Raw genomic sequence first — 17,092 nt, 5'->3', positions numbered from 1 at the left:
CTTTTCTTATCATCAGTATGGATTCCGTCAGGGACACTCCACTGGCGATCTTCTCACCAACAGTTCGGACTCCTGGTCATCCTCCTTTCGGGACTTTGGCGAAAGCTTTGCCATTACACTTGACATTTCAAAGGCTTTCGATCGAGTTTGAGATAAATCTTTAATTTCCAAACTGCCTTCTTATGGTTTCTATCCTTCTATCTGTGTCTTCATCTCGAGCTTCCTTTCTGGTCGTTCTATAGCTGCTGTTGTAGACAGCCATTGTTCTTCTCCTAGATCTATCAACAGTGGTGTTGCTCAGGGCTCTGTCCTATCACCAACACTCTTCCTTTTATTCATCAATGACCTTTTAAGCTGTACATCTAACCCTATCCACTCGTACGCTGATAATTCCACCCTTCACCTTTCCATCCGGTTCCCACAACGTCCATCTCAGCAGTTACCTCAACAGACAAGAGATTAGGCTATGGCACACCTAATGTCTGACTTGGCTTGTAACTCTGACTGGTGTATAAATAATCTTGTTGTTTTTAATGCATCAAAAACTCAGTTTTTACGCTTATCAAACTGACACATTGTTCCACAGGAGTACCCACTAATCTTTAATAATATCCAGATCAGTACTGGGTCATCCATGAACATGCTTTGGGTTTCATTCACTCGGGACTTATCTTAGATAGAACATGTTGCATCTCTTGTAAAATCTGCGTCCAAGAGATTAGATGTGCTAAGCTGACTCCGTACCTTCTTTACCTCTGCACACTTGTTGACTTTATACAGGAATTTTATTCGCCCCTGTGTACAGTACAACTCTCATATGTGGGAAGGCTCCCCACATACAGCTCTTCTCAATAGGGTGGAGTCAAAGGCTTTTTGTCTCATCAACTCTCCTCCTCTTACTGGTTCCCTTCAAGCTCAGTCTCTTCTCCACACTGTTGCATCTTTATGTCTTTTATATCACTACTTCAATGGTCATTGCTCCTCTGAACTGTCTGCTTGCATCCCTCCTCCTCTACGGTGGGTGCGTAGCGCCCGTCTAGCAACAAATTCTCATCCCTTTTCTGTCCAACTCTCTAATGCAAGAGTTAACCGTTACTCACAGTCCTTCATTTATGCAACAGGTTATCTCTGGAACTGTTTCCATCTGTCTGTATTTCCTACTTCCTATGATCTCCAGTCTTTCAAACGCATTGTGTCCAGGCATCTCGAAATGAATGGATCTTGAATTTGACTCTCTTTTGTGTTGTTTTTGTTTTTTTCTTGGAAGGAACGGTTTGGAGGCTTCTGGCCTTTGGTTTCTTCTTTCTTACGTTAAAAACAAAATTATCTAATGAAACTTTTTCTGACACGTTTGCAGTCCTGAGGTAAAACCTTATAATTTTGCATTGAGGTCCGTTCATGTGATATCCATTTAACTTGTTAACTGGAATCAAAGGTCATTATTAAGTTCCTCACAGCACAAACTTTTTTTTTTTCTTGACGAAGCACAAAACATTTCCTGTAACTGGTATTTGCACGTTAGAATTTTCTGGTATGTGGGACTTTGGTTTCATTGTTTACAGAACTTCTTGTAATATATTCTAGTAAAGAACATATGCATTATTTTTGTCTCTGGCAGATAGACAGCAGCACGTGGCTTTGGCCATGGACGTGAGAGAGAGGAGGAGTGTGGAGGACGCCATGAAGTCAGCCCAGGACCAGTGTGGTGCCCCGCCCTCGCTGCTAGTCAACTGTGCCGGCGTGGTCACCACAGCTCCCATCTTAGAGACTGATGATGATTCCTGGCAGAAAAATATTGACGTCAACCTGACGGTCAGTTCCTAGTTGTGACGATCATTTCAGTGTTGAATAGTACATGACTTAAAAAGTAATAATAAATGCTCAAACTATTATGACATTAATACCTGTACTTAGGCAACAATGACTCTAAAATTATCATCTTTTACTCCACAGGGAACTTTCTTGGTAACACAGACTTTCGCAACATCACTGCTGGAAAATGGGAAGGATTCCAAGGGTGCAGTAGTGAATATTGCAAGTCTTGTGGGGAAAACAGGCTCTATCAATTGGAGTGGCTATACTGCCAGTAAAGGAGGAGTTATTTCACTCACCAAGACGTGTGCTGCGGAATTGGCGAGGTAGCTAAACCATATAGGCATTCAGACAATGGACTGATCATGGCTTCCATGTACAGTATTTGCTTTAATGCTGGTAATTAGTTTCCTCATATATATAGAACGATTTTTTATGTAATATGATTCATCCATACTGAAGTGTAAGTTACTGGACCTCCATAACATTTCAGCAAAGCCATACGTGTAAACTGTGTGCTTCCTGGACTGATTGACACACCTTTGTCAGCAGGCGAAAGTAAGGAGTCAGTTGCGAACTACAAGCGGCTCGCACCATTGGGTAGAACAGGCCGCCCTGAAGGTTAGTGGAGGCAATGAATAGGTCGATGTTGTGAGATGACTGGTGGCTGGATTTGTGAGGTGATAATATTTAATATGCCGGGTGTAGACGTCCGACACCAAGAAGAAGAGTGGCTGGGAGGGTGAGGTGTCATTTTTGCCCCAGGCTTCACCATGTTATATGTTCAGATTCTGTCATCCATAGCTCTGCTGTTACACAGACTAAATACAATCACATTACATAAATGGACACAAAAATGGTTGAAGAACAGAAGTGCATTTTCAGATATTCGTTCTAACCAAAACTATATGATATAAAACTAATTCGTGTGCACATTTTTGTTCTTTTACTCTTATACGAATACTGAATCAGATTAAGAAAGGCAGGAACCTCATGTAAAGAAATCACGTGAGTGCAACAGTTTCGTTAGTTTTTAGGTAAAATATAAACAATATGGTACTTCTTTTTTCTTCTGCCAGGACGAAAGAGCCTGATCACATCAAGTTAGGTGTGAGGAAACCAGTACAGTAATTGTTTCCTGTATGTGACCAGTATATCCTTTGCAAACTTTGTGCATTTTATAGTAAGAAAAGCATTGACTGCCATGCATGATAACACTGTCAAAAACACAGTACCTGTAAACAAGAAACTAATATTATGAGAATATTAAGAATGACAGTTTTCACTTTATATGTTTTGCTATAAGTTTTTACATTTATTACAATCAGAGTGGCCTCTCATCTGTCGCTTCTGTGCAATCTATTTATTAGACCAGTGATGTCCTGTGCCTGCCCGGGATGGGGCCCCATTCTAACACCCACTACAGCACCTTGCAGACCATACAGACCAACGTCCCACACATCATTACTGGCTACACTAAAACCACTCCCACAGCTCACTTACTCTTTGAAACTAAAGTCCTTGCTATTAAAGAATATCTTGATAGGAGAGGGATACAGTTCAGTGTGGCAGCCTATCCCAGCACACATTCCCCTGTCATTATGTAACAGGGCCACACAACACAACTAGGCATGTGAAACAATCACGCACAAACATTACCAGACCCTCCTCCACAACATCCCATCTCCAAACATTTCAACATTAGCAATGAAGAAACACAACATACTCATTTCCTGTGCAGGTCAATACATCTCATCCAGAACCCTGTATTACAATCGCCTCCTCTCAAAATTCACCATAAACAGAGGTATTCTTAAATAGAGCTGATCGAGTACAACAAGCTAGATTTAGATCAGGACATCACCTAGTCCACTTCAGTGTAGAGTCAGGTCGGGTGGAACTAAAGACTACAAATGCCGTGCCTTTACAATGGACCCATACAATATAACACACATAATGGAGCTCTGCACAGCACATACCACACTAAGACACAAACACAGCATCAACAGGGTAGAGAATCTGTGGGAAGAACCCAATGGGGCAGTTGCTTACTTGTGGTTGACGGGTCTGCATGGCCAGGCAGATTGGGGTTAGCAACAAAAACAACAACGTATGAAATCTTCTGTGCTAGGTTGTATTGCAGAAGATTATGTTCTGAGATTTAGTATAATGTAAGCAAAATGGGGTAACAGGTAAACTAGCAGGGTCTGTATCCTGGTAAGGCTTACTCCTGAATTACTGAGAAGACTGTGGCCAGAGGGTAGGTTACCAGATCACATGGTATAACCTTCGATATTCCTAGTGACAGAGGTTATAGGAATGAGCACTCAGAGACTGCAACACCGCCTTACAAATGGTCTAGGGGAGGGATATTTGACTTGGCCCTGTGGTGTGAAACTTCGACTGATTGATCTTAAAACTGAATTACTTCGTTCTTGCCTGACTCTACCCTTTCACTAAGTTTGGTCAAAATTGTCTGAGTTGTTCTTACATTATTCTCAAAATCAAATCTCCTCATCTTTGGTTTACCCCTCAATTCTTCCAATAACTTTGGTCCAAACTGTAATGTAAACTGTCTAAGTCATAGTTTGGAACATTTTACCTTGCCTTCTGACCTTGACTGTTGACTTGAAGTTCTTAGAATCGAATAATTCCGTCTTTTCTTTCCTTCAAGCCTTCCATCAAATTTGCCCTAAATTGGATTAAAACCGTTTGCACTGATCATTCCATCTGACTTTGATCTTTGGTCTTTCTGTGTGTCTTCTGCCTTTGGCTGATTGTTCTCAAAATCCAGTTCTTTCATCCTTGCTTTTCCCTGGACCCTTGTAGAAAGATTGGTGAAAATTGGACAAAAACTGCTTAGGTAGATCATACTGTGACCTTGACCTTTATCTTATTACTATTAAAAAAAAAATCAACCTATTGGCCGATCGCCACTTGTTCCACCAAAGATGGTCCAAATCAGAGGACATTTTTAATAGTTCTTTTCTTCTCACACAAACACACACGGGAAGAACCTTGAGACTCCTATGTGACTTTGACTCTGATTGGTAAAATAAAACTCAGCTCTCCAATATCGCCTTACCCTCAACCCTTCCACCAAGTTTGTTCTAAGTCCGACAAAATCTATTGAGGTTAACCTTGGAAGGTGACCCTGACCTCTGACCGACTGATTTCTAAAAGAACTGGTCTACCGCTTAACTGATCCTAAACACTGCCACAGAGTTGTTTAAAATCATATTGAAACTGAGTTACAGTATTTTCTTTACACAAACAAACACAGACAGTTGCACACACAAATGCACACATGTGCTACAAAAAGCATTACATCTACTGAAGTATCGTCCGTGCAAGTGTAATAATATCTAATGCCATGATCTTATAAAATGTATGTTTAATCATCCAGTCCTTCTCTGATTCACAGGGGTCACAGGGGTTCGGGGCTGGAGTACTTACTCCCAACATGTAAGGCATGGGTGACCAGCGTCGTTCCTCTTTCAGTGCCATCATGTCAGCAATGAATTCTAACCACCCAGCAGTTGGAAATCCTTTGAGCCTCGTCCTATTAAAGCGTCTTAACTCACTAGACCACTACAGGTCCATTTCACTGTATGGTTACCACCCAATATGTTAAATAGTTTCCTGGGCGTTATACACAAAACACGTACTTACGGTGCTCAAAATGCAATATCTGAATTCTGGTGCCGTTGCTTACTGTGTTGTTAAAACAACAGATCACAAGCATAATTTCTCATAACAGATATTTCTTTCCGACACGTCACCCTGTCCATAACTTTTATAATTGTAAATCTCTTTGGCAGCAGCTGACACCATGCCTTCGATCAGTCAATCACAGGCGCTGTCAGAAGCAACTCTGAGGGATCAGTAGCCACTTATAAGATGATGACAACGCCAACATTAGGCAGTGGGTGGGGCTGTCGTAGTTTAGTTAAGACATATTTACCTGCAGGGACCTCTTCACCTACCTTTCAGACTCCTGGTCATCCTCGTTTCAGGACTTTCGCGAAAGCTTTGCCATTACACTTGACATATCAAAGGCTTTCGATCGAGTCTGGCATAAATCTTTAATTTCCAAACTGCCCTCTTACGGTTTGTATCCTTCTATCTGTGCCTTCATCTCTAGCTTCCTTTCTGGTCGTTCTATAGCTGGTGTTGTTGACGGCCATCGTTCTTTTCCTAGATCTATTAACAGTGGAGTTCCTCAGGGCTTTGTCCTATCACCGACTCTCTTCCTTTTATTCATCAATGACCTTCTAAGCTGTACATCTGACGCTATCCGCTTGCACGCTGATGATTCCACCCTTCACCTTTCCATTTGGTTCCCGCAACGTCCATCTCAGCAGTTACTTCAACAAAGAAGGGGTCAGGCTATGGCAAAACTGATGTCTGACTTGGCTCGTATCTCTGACTGGAGTAAAAATAATCTTGTTTTTAATGCATCAAAAACTTAGTTTTTACACCTATCAACCTGACATAGTCTTCCAGAGGAGTACCCACTAATGTTTAATAATATCCAGCTTAACCCTGCACCATCCTTGAACATGCTTGGGGTTTGATTCACTCAGGAGTTATCTTGGAAAGATCATATTCCATCTCTTGTAAAATCTGCTTCCAAGAGATTAGGTGAGCTAAGCCAACTCCATACTTTCTTTACTCCTGCGCAGTTGTCGACTTTATACGCGGGTTTTATCCGCCCCTGTGTGGAGTACAACTCTCATGTGTGGGGAGGCTTCCCACATACAGCTCTTCTCAGTAGGGTGGAGTCAAAGGCTTTTCGTCTCATCAACTCTTCTTCTGTTACTGGCTCCCTTCAACCTCTGTCTCTTTGCTGCACTGTTGCTTCCTTATATCTTTTCTATCGCTACTTCATTGGTCGCTGCTCCTCTGAACTGTCTGCTTGCATTCCTCCACCTCAACGACGGACGCGTAACACCCGTCTAGCAACAAACTCTCATCCCTTTTGTGTCCAACTCTCTAATGCTTGAGTTAACCGTTATTCTCAGTCCTTCATTTATGCAACAGGTCAACTCAGGAACTGTCTTCCTCTGTCTGTATTTCCTACTTCCTATGATCTGGAGTGTTTCAGACGCAGTGTGTTCAGGCATTTCGAAATGAACGGATCTTGAATTTGGCTCTCTTTTGTATTTTTTTTTTTCTTAGAAGGAACGGTTTGCGGGGTCCTGGCCTTTGGGTCCTTCTTTCTTGCATTAAAAAAATAGACGTGTCCCTCCTCGGATCTTTCATAGTGAAATACACGAGTCATTTTGCTGGCAAAAAAGTCGCGCTAAATAATTATTGCATCACAGGACTATTGCTGAGTTCTTAATCACACTGTTAAAAGTACCAGAACGACAGCTGCACTAGCAATTGTATGTGTATTGGCCGTTCTTTCTCGCCCTTTGTGTTGGGCATTATATTGTTTCAGTACCACACAGAAGGGAAGATCGTCTTCACGTAGAAACTAATAGTATGAAAAGAGGTATTCGTAAGTAACTTCCTGAGGATGTAGTGGATCTCTGTATCTCATATCATGCCTTCTGCGCAGTAGACTATAAAGCTATTCTGTCACTAGCTCAATCTTCTGCATTCAGATATGTACAGAGTTTGGGGTATTTATTTTTTTACTTCTGACTCCACTTAAGCTATTGATAATTTGGTGATGTTATTCATTTCATCATGCTATGGCACTATTCTGCTGTAACACTTAACAATTTCACCCCAAATGTCTTTTAAGTGTTGTTCCACACACCTTTATTGTAACTACTTTATATAGTTAAAATGGAGTATTTAACTAAGATTAATAGCCCAACATTCTGGAATGACAAACGTAGAACCTAACCATCTGGAATGACACAAATGTAGGAATTGCGCATGAAATATTTCTAGGTATCTTCTATCCCATAAATACAACAATCCCCCTAAGACAGAATGGAGAAGCAGCACTGATACACTGACAGGTATCACCAATTTATTACACAGCCATAACGCCCTGAGATATTAATAAGTGTGTCGTGGGACACCAGGCTTCAACCCTCTCACTCTTTTGGATTTTTGCACATACTAGTTCATAATCATACCGCTATACAAGAACTGCAACTGATATTTCTTCCTTGCTTGAAATAAGTGTGGTAAACATGTAGTCATCTTTTATACAAGTAAAAGGGTACTACCTCTGCACTTCCTTCTTGGTTACAGAAACATGCCTACTGGATAGCATAGCTTATAAATATAAAATAGAAGCCTTTAAAAAGCTATTGTATACGGTAGGCATGTTGCTAAAACTATAAAGGAGGGATAATATCATCAAGAAGAAAAGAGATAATGTCAATGTTCAATCAAACGAAAGCATACAAGATATGCATCTGTCCCCAACACAACCAAGGCTTTGGTTATCAACAAGTACTTAAAGAGAGCAGACCTTAAGATCGCATCACTATTGGGATGTAAAATATGAGAAACAGTGAAAACAAAAATAAGAGGAAGTAAACACTAGAACAGTATAGCATACAGCATACCGTTTAGTGGATGCTCAAAAACGTATATAGGGGAAACAGGACGATGAATAGATATAAAGACAGCAGAACACAAGGCAGATGTGCGATGTCACAGAGTATCTGATTCCCTAGTGTTGCACATAGATCAGCACAATCATTGACTCAAGTGGGAAGAAGCTACGGTCATTAAGAAATATCTGAATAAACAAATGAGAGAATATTTGGAAGCAGATCACTGTGTTTAAAGTATAACTAACCATAAGGAGGGATTTTTCAGCCAAGGCAGGTTTACACAAGGATAGCACTAATGTCGCAATCAGAGGCGGGTTAGGATGACGGGATTTTCCTAGAGGCTGCCAGTCAGGCTGCGACACGACGATAGGGAGTGAATTTCCAGAGTGATAAATGTCTCGGCTCGATCACTTCTTGTTTAGAGGGGCTTTGATGCATGGTTGTGAAGGGTACGGACATGCATGTCTTGCTTCCCTGTATCTGGAGGGCTGCCCCACCAGCAATAAACTTTTTGTTCAACATTACGGTGTTGTTTAGTTAGGTTAGCTAGTACTCATTTTCCTCCCTTCCACCTATAGAAACACAATAAGTGTTTGTATCTATTTCCTGAGATCGCCTTTGCTTACTCACCTCTGGAGTGACCTCCTCACTGATCAGTCTCTGTTGTCTTATTCTGGGTCTCTTGTCCTTTGCTCATCCTTCCTCGTTCTTCTCACTTCTCCCATGAAGGGTGGTAATTACTGTGGTGGACGCCCATGCTGCATCTCCCACCTTCAGGGGATTGAGATGGTCCTGATGGACCCATGACTGTGTCACAGATTGACTGCCCCTAGACTGACCAGCCCTAGACTCATACCCCCTTTGACATTTCTGTAAATGATGCATCTTTTGTCTTGCTACATGCTGTCCGTTCCACTCCAATTACTAGTCTTAATCCTTTCATTATTAAAAAGGTAATTGACGGATGTGCTAGTGAGATGCAACAAGTGAAAAACTTGCTAGTGGAGGCATTGTGGTTAAGGCTGTTACTTCCTTTTAGTAAATGACTTGTTGAAGCTGCATAGGTTGCACTGCTATGATGTCAAGCCGAGGATCCCGGTTTCCATGAATTCCTGCATGGGTGTTATCACCTGTAGGGACCTCATGGTTACGGGGGAGGACGATATCATACGTGAACTTGCTCAGTAGGATGTGATTGACGCTAGATTTATAAATGGATTTTCGATGGACTAGGGGACTAAGACTGCCACCATTATATTGACCTTTGACAAAGTTTTTCTCCCTGTGCATGTCAAAGTCGGTTACGATATTGTCCACATCTGGCAATATATCCGTAACCCTCTTCGTTGTTCAAGGTGTCAGTTATATGGCATAATAACGAGTATTGTCGGACTTCTCAGTCAGTGTGTGGTAGGTGTGCAGTTCAGGGTCATGATACTGTACACTGCAAATCCGAGTCTGCATGTTGCTTTCATGAGCAAGGGACTTCACTCCACTTGCTTGAGGGACTGTCCCAACTGGAGGAAGGAGGAGGAGGTCTGCACAGTGAAGGTAGCAGAGGGCATATCCTATTACGATGCTAGGAAGAATGTGAGGGAGCTGCATGCCACCCCCAAACTTACAGTAAATGTCACCTATGCATCGGCCACTGTGTCCCGTCTCATGATGTGCACAGTGAAGACACAATCTGACCCTGTCCCCAGCACTCTTGTCACTCGTTCTGCCTCTTGGTCTGCTCCTCCTGTACGTTCCAACTCTTTTACTGATATCCATGTTGCAACTTCTCATTATCACTCTGCTGCTTCTTTTCAGTTGGTATGGTTTAAACCAAAGTCTGACAAGTCTAATGAGATTAATCTGACTACCCTTTCGAAGCAGCCACGTCCTCATGTACTTTCTGTTTCTGCTCCATCGAGGGGGAAATAGGTTAGTTCTTCCCTGGGAGACTCTGGGAACCTCGTTATTGATGATCATATGAAGGTTTCCAACAGCAAGCAGAGGGATAGGTCTTCCTGTAGTCACCCACCTGTTGACGGGCAGCATAAAAAGATTAAGCACTATGATCCGCCTCGTAATTCTTAAACCGTCACATTCAGTGCTACAGGGGAATTGCAGAATTCTTGAGAATAAATTACACAATATAGCAATCTTGCTACCTATACCCAGGCCAGATGACATTTGTTTATAGGAGATTAGCTTGGAGGATCACCCTGATCAGCCACAGTTCAATTACTACCACTCGTATAGAAGATATGATGGACACGGGGTTGCCATATACACACACAAATCACACCCACAAACAGAAGTGGCTCTAAATTCTACTCCAAAAGTTGTCGTGTGCCGAGTAAATTAATAACACATACCTGCCTTTTTGCTCCCCACTGTCCTCCACATGGCCTCATTGATAGTGATGCTGTAATTTCACTTTTAACCACTGTCCTGGAAATAAGTTAGTCCTGGGCTACTTTAACGCACATCACTATGAATGGGGCAGCTTTAGTATTGATAGTCGTGGAAAACAAGTAGTTGACAAGTAGTCCAACCTCTGGTGTCTGTTTGGTGGTAAAGCGGCTCGTGTGGATGATCCCACAGGAAATTTTCGGCCACTGACTTGTTTCTGGTCTCCCCAGGTGTACATTAAGATTTCTTGTGGAAACCATATGGGGATTCCTTGGGAAGTGACCATTTACCCATCTGTCTTGCTTATTAGCACGACGATATTTCGGACCCACCACTCCCAAAGTTCCGCTTTAAGAAAGCAGTTTGGGAATCCTTCTCAAGGATCGCCTAATTAGATATATCAGCGGAGATCATAGATGTGAAAGTCCAAAATTTTACTAAATCCATTTTACATGTGGCTGGGACTGCTTTTCCCAAGACTTCTCCAATTCATGCGAAGCATGGAGCTTATTCTTGGACGCTGGATTGCCAACAGCATTAAGGAAACGCAATCCGACTGAGGAAAACTTTATTGCATACAAACAAGCGAGGACTGAGGCAAGGACAGTATTTAGAGCAGCTGAATGTGATTTCTGGCGTTCGTTTGTGTCGACGGTGAATTGATTTAACCAAGTGACTAAAGTCCGGTCCACTATTAAAATACTATATAACAAACGCCCTTATAACGCCATGACCAGTCTGCAGGTGGACAACAACATATAAAACAAACCAGCAGTTTTTCTCATGTATGTAGCTCAGCCAATTACAACCAGCGTTTCGATGACAGTAAACGCACGGCTGAGCTATGAGTATTAGACCTTACCACAGAAGACATAGACTTCCTTTACAACCAAAACTTTACAGTGGATGAATTAATCCGTGCCCTAAAATCCTGTAAAGACACCAGTCCTAAACCAGATTTTATCATTTACTTTATGATCCAGCATCTTCATCAGGACAACCTGATTTAGCTGTTGGCATTTAATAATGAGCTTTGCGTGTCCCGAATGTTCCCAGACTCATGGCATTTTCCGCACGTGATACCGACACCCATACGGGCTGGTTGTCTTATGAATCCCATTTCATTCATTCATTCATTGCCAGACGCCATGTATCCCACACGGGGTGGCCAAGGGCTTAGAGTTAATTGTTTTACAGGGAGGGGCACTAATCCTCCACCAACCCCACTTGACACGTAGGGATGCCAACAGCATCTGGTGTTCCCAGGCGGTCACCCATCCAAGTACTAACCAGACCCAACGTTGCTTAACTTCGCTGATCGGACGGGAAGCGGTGTACTCAACGTGGTATCCCATTTCACTTCGTATAATTGTGTTGAATCCTTGTCCATGTACGGTCATGGAACGAATGGTTAATGATAGGCTTTTTCTTGCTTTCGAGTCGAAGAATTTGTTAAATGATCATCAGTGTGACTTTAAATACAGAAGTAAACTAGATCATATAATGAATTTGGAGCATTGCATTTTGGAGGCATTTGTCAATAAAGTATTCATGATAGAGGTGTTCTTTGATACGCCTGTGACATGACGTTGCGACACGGTACACTAATGAAGCTTTGTGCTTATGGTTCATTAGGTAATTTGCCTGATTTATTTCCATTTTGTTGACAGACAGAAGTTTCCCTGCCAATTGCCCCGTAACATACCATCGGATATTTTTATCCAAGAACACGGGGCACAGGAAGTGTGCTCCCATTTTGTTTAGTATTATGATCAATGATATTCTGTCATCAGCTCCCATCCTGAGGAATCTTAAATACTCACTCAGCGTTTTTGACTGTGCAATATGGCACTTTTTCAGTCATGCACAATTTTGGGCTGGGCGGAATCAAGCTGCCTTGATTCCGTCCACCATTGAGCCTTGCAGTGGGGATTTAAGTTTTCCGTCCCTGCGTGTGCCGCTTAGTTTTTACCACTCGTATTGTCCCGGATTTGAATTTGGTTTCGGGAATCAGCCGCTAACATTTCAAACTTCTGTCAGCTCTTTGGGCCTCCATTTTGATCGATGATTAAACTTTAAATTTCAAGTTAATTCTTTACTTGCTCGTTCATAATTTACTCGCCCTTATCATGCAATATTTGATTTTTAAAAATGACTCCGGCCATGTATTGTTTCATTCAAGTTTTATACAAAGGCATGATATGAAGACGCCCTTCCTAGAATATATTGTCTCCAGTTCACTCGTCAACTGCCTTTTACACTGTGTAACTAAAAACTAAAAAAAAATTCTGTTCCTGTGTAATAAGTAGGCCTACTATTTCCTTACTTGTTTTGCTCCAGAACTATAGAGAACATATATCATCATCTTAAACTTCGCTTTTGCAAACAGGAGAATGATTTTTTATATTTACTAATTTTCTATAGAAAGAATGAGTGGGTTTGTCTTTTCCTTCGTGAGGAGCCAGAAGAAAACATATAAATATGAAAAGTGACATGTAATAATATTGAATACATAATTAATGAAATCACAGAAATCTAGAATCGAACATTTTTTCGCGATTTGCGATTGTACAGTAGATCACTTTCACGGACCAGCCCCCAAATGTAGTCCCCCATCATGCTTTCGTTATGCTATCCTTGTTATCTCCTCTCAAAGTGCATTATATCTTGATAGAAGCGTTCTCCTTGCTCTTCAGAATACGCACCCATGGTGTCCTTGAATTCATCCAGATGGGAATGAGGCAAATGAATCTTGAGTGACATTCTTCAGCCCATGGCGCCGTAGTTCTTTATGAGGTTGTCAATCAGCTCCACATGGTCCTCATCCTTGTGATTTCCAAGAAAACCGCGAACCATTGCCTTCCGGCTGTTCCAAGTCACTTTTGCCTCTTTCCAAAGCTTGTTGGGAAGATCCTTGAACTCCAGGATCTTCTTAACTTTTGGACTGACGAAATTACCAGCTTTGATTTTCGCCTCCGATAGCAGGGGGAAGAAGTCCCGTAGGTACTGAAATGCTGCCGACCGCTTGTCCAGAGCCGTGACAAATTGCTTCATGAGGCCCAGTTTGATGTGTATGGATGGCATCAGTACTTTTCTGGGTCCACAAGTGGCTCCCATTTCACGTTGTCAAAATATGCCATATAAGCTTCACACATCTGGACAGGGGCTTCAACAGAATATTTCTTCTTTCTCGCTTTAACAAATTGACCACAAATGTAGCAAAATGCATCAGCGGAATGCTTACAACCTCTAGATGACATCTCTGAAAAAATAGATACATTCATGTTTGCAATGATCCAAAAAACAAAAACAATGGTGTAGAATTTAGAGTACAATAAAATTAGCACTGTTACTGTAAAAATCCACAATTCATCCGTAATTCGATAAAGAATTGATATATAATATAAATTTACAAGCCTTTCAACTAAACTCCGCTCAGACTGACTTCATTTCAACTGACAGCGCCCACACACGGAAAAGTACGGCGCGTCCAGAAACGGTTCGTGTTCGAATAATGTGCTTCAGCCAGTCACCGAGCTCAGCAAAATGACGTGCAATGCTGACATCAGCACATGCAGACACATGTAAAATTATTTGTGAAGTGAAGCTTTTCGTTCGCCCAAGAACTCACCTCACTCTGGCAAGGTAGCCTTTTTTCAAGTGTCTGAAGGCATAAAAATCACTCTCCTAGTCACAAAAGCGAAGTCTGACGAGAGTAATGGCCATTTTTCATGGTTCTGAGACCGAAACTATCAGAAAGTAACACCCACTACCCAGGAACACAAATCGTGTTACATTGTGTTATCGGCCACCCCTGAATCGGTGGATGTTATAGTCCTTTTACCTTAATTTGGCCTAGATTTTATTCCCTTTGCAATTTCCTTCACGTAGGTCATTGTCACAGTAAGACGATACTACGGCTCTGCATCCTGTATATAACACTTTTTCGTGACTAGCATCATGCCCAAGTGTTAATCTACTATTATAAGTCAGCCGAGGATGAACAGAAGGAAAGTGAGAGTAAATTGGGTATCGTAATTGTGGGGGTGGTGGCGTATACAAGTAAGCATTAGTGTAAATGTAAGTGGTGTGAGTGTTGTGGGTGTGGGTGTAGGCAGGTGTGGGTGTAAATGGATGTGAGTTTCAATGGGTGTGGGTGTGATGCTTTGGTGGTTGCGAGTGCAGATGTGGATATGGGGGTGGGTGTGAGTGTGGGTGGAGGCAGCCCTAGCATGTATTCAATATGGACGGTGGGTGTTAGCGCCGAAGTGGTGACATGTAGAGGTGTCCGGTGCGTAGGAGGACTACTGGGCCTTGAAAGCAGGCTGCGAAGCCTATGCCCAGAGTCGGTCACATAAAAAAAAAAAAAAAAAAAAAAAAACTAAGTGTCAATGGAGATGTGGATGTAGGTATGGGTGAGAGGTGTGAGTAAGTGTGAGTGTGTGAGTATGTGTAATGATGGATAAAGGTGTAAAAAATGGAGGTGTCGGGATGTAAGTGAGAGGTATGAGTTTAAGGGGAAAAAAGCGAGTTTTCTTGAATGGTTAAAGAGAAAGGAGTTGTGAGAAAATTACTTGTAGTCAGCTGCGAGATCTATGTCCACTGTATGTAAATTGATAATCCTTTATCCTTGGATGGGAAAAAGAAGTTGGAATGATGATGATGATGCTATGTTGTTTTTATCCTCTCGTCTCCTGAACGGCTGTGTGTCGACTGAGGGTGTAGGTGAGTAATGTGCAGATGTGGGTGTCGACTGGAGTGTTGGGTGTTTTGTGTGTGTGTACTTGGGAGTAAGTATGGTGGTAAATGTGGGACAGAACTTTGATATTTTGTATGTGTGTGTGTGTGTGTGTGTGTGTGTGTGTGTGTGTGTGTGTGTGTGTGTGTGTGTGTGTGTGTGTGTGTGTGTGTGTGTGTGTGTGTGAGAGAGAGAGAGAGAGAGAGAGAGAGAGAGAGAGAGAGAGAGAGCAAAATAAAATCATTACTGTAAACCCTGTCATGGACGTCTCCTCTGTAATATTTGTTCCAGCTACGGCAATCAATATCGTTCACATATGATCTACGCCACATTTTCGTGCTGCCATTTTGACGAGATAAATGTCTACACCAGTCACGTCACGGGAAGCCTCGGGTTGTGACTGGTTATGACCGCTCAAAGGGCAGGACGAAAATACCGCCATAGTGTGAATACCGTCACTATTAACCCTATCATGGTATGGGACATCTCTTATTCTCTTGCCAGCTTCAAGGGTTCAGTGGAAATGAAGCAGGATAATGAACTAGGTGAGGGAATGTTCCAACAATTAGCATTACCTTTTTATGCTTGTCATCTCTAGATGATTTTATGCGTATTAGGAGGCGTATTTCTATTGTGGGGTTGGATGCAGCCTTCATTAATATATTGAATATGTGAGGGATATAAATAGCTGCATAGAATCATCTGAAGGTGAACAAAGACGGGCCGGGAGGCTTCAGGGGTTCAAAGAATTCGAAGCAGGATGTTGAACTCAATGAAGAAGGGTTCCAACATCTGATACTAACAACCTCGGTGAAACTGCTTCTTTCTACACTCTCTCCAGGGGACTTATTGAACTGTGTCAGCTGGATACTAGTACAGTCTTCACTAACTCCGTAACCCATTAGCTCCCAGAGTTCCTGTGTGAGGGATTTTGCTGGAAGGGTGCTAGGCGTACTGCCCTCCACCTGTCGCCTCGTAGTCGCGAAGTTCATAGGTCCCTACGCCGGGGTTCCCTTCTTTATTAAATCCTTGAAAATGCACACTTTGCACTGTGCAATTTTCACGCTGTGTCTACAGATGCATTGTTAACTCAACGTACCCATATATGTCATGCCCTATTTAATTTCTGATTATTCATTTTACTTTACTACTTTTCCTTTCAGTCTTTCCTGTAAAATTTCCATGTCAGTTTTTCCATGCTGCATGGTGGTTTTTCTATATTTTTCTTGCCAGAATTAACTGGAGGATTTGGAGGCGGGGAGAACCTCTTTGCTTTACTATCCTTATCCATCAGCATGTAGAATTAGATCTTGTAGTCACAGTCTACTCTGTAAGAAGCAGCCTCGAAAGGGCCATAAGGTCTGTTGCTGTTTGCTTTCCTTTGTATTGCTTTGTACTCTCTATATTGAGGACACTGGGCGCATATGAGAAGCCCTTCGTGCATTAGATAAAAGCGTCTGGATGGTGAATTTAACAACAGAGGGGTCGGACTCTCGAAATTTACTCTTTCACAGCCAGAACGTTTTCCTGTATCTTATTCATTTTTTTTTCCTGGCCTATCAAGCATTGGGGCCGAAGCCCCTGGTCATTAAGGCCGTATATATATATATATATA

General features: G+C 42.0%; 1 protein-coding gene and 1 pseudogene across 1 annotated transcript in view; one reads left to right on the top strand and one right to left on the bottom strand.

Moving 5' to 3' along the window:
• The window catches only part of LOC145394454 ((3R)-3-hydroxyacyl-CoA dehydrogenase-like), a 50,212-nt gene extending 44,511 nt beyond the window's left edge, over window positions 1–5,701 (top strand). Inside the window, exons 3-6 of the mRNA XM_080268313.1 lie at window positions 1,619–1,812; window positions 1,954–2,138; window positions 2,306–2,433; window positions 5,634–5,701. Of these exons, the coding sequence (XP_080124439.1) occupies window positions 1,619–1,812; window positions 1,954–2,138; window positions 2,306–2,433; window positions 5,634–5,701 (575 nt within the window). The remainder of the gene's footprint in view (window positions 1–1,618; window positions 1,813–1,953; window positions 2,139–2,305; window positions 2,434–5,633) is intronic.
• Window positions 5,702–11,980: 6,279 nt separating this feature from the next.
• On the bottom strand, window positions 11,981–12,099 carry LOC145394621 (5S ribosomal RNA; annotated as a pseudogene).
• Between the last annotated feature and the right edge of the window lie 4,993 nt (window positions 12,100–17,092).

The sequence above is a fragment of the Coenobita brevimanus genome, chromosome 27 (genome assembly GCF_032717465.1).
Source record: "Coenobita brevimanus isolate Jiangsu-jjx chromosome 27, ASM3271746v2, whole genome shotgun sequence".
Lineage (NCBI taxonomy): Eukaryota > Metazoa > Arthropoda > Malacostraca > Decapoda > Coenobitidae > Coenobita > Coenobita brevimanus.
This window is presented reverse-complemented; position numbering and strand designations above follow the sequence as displayed.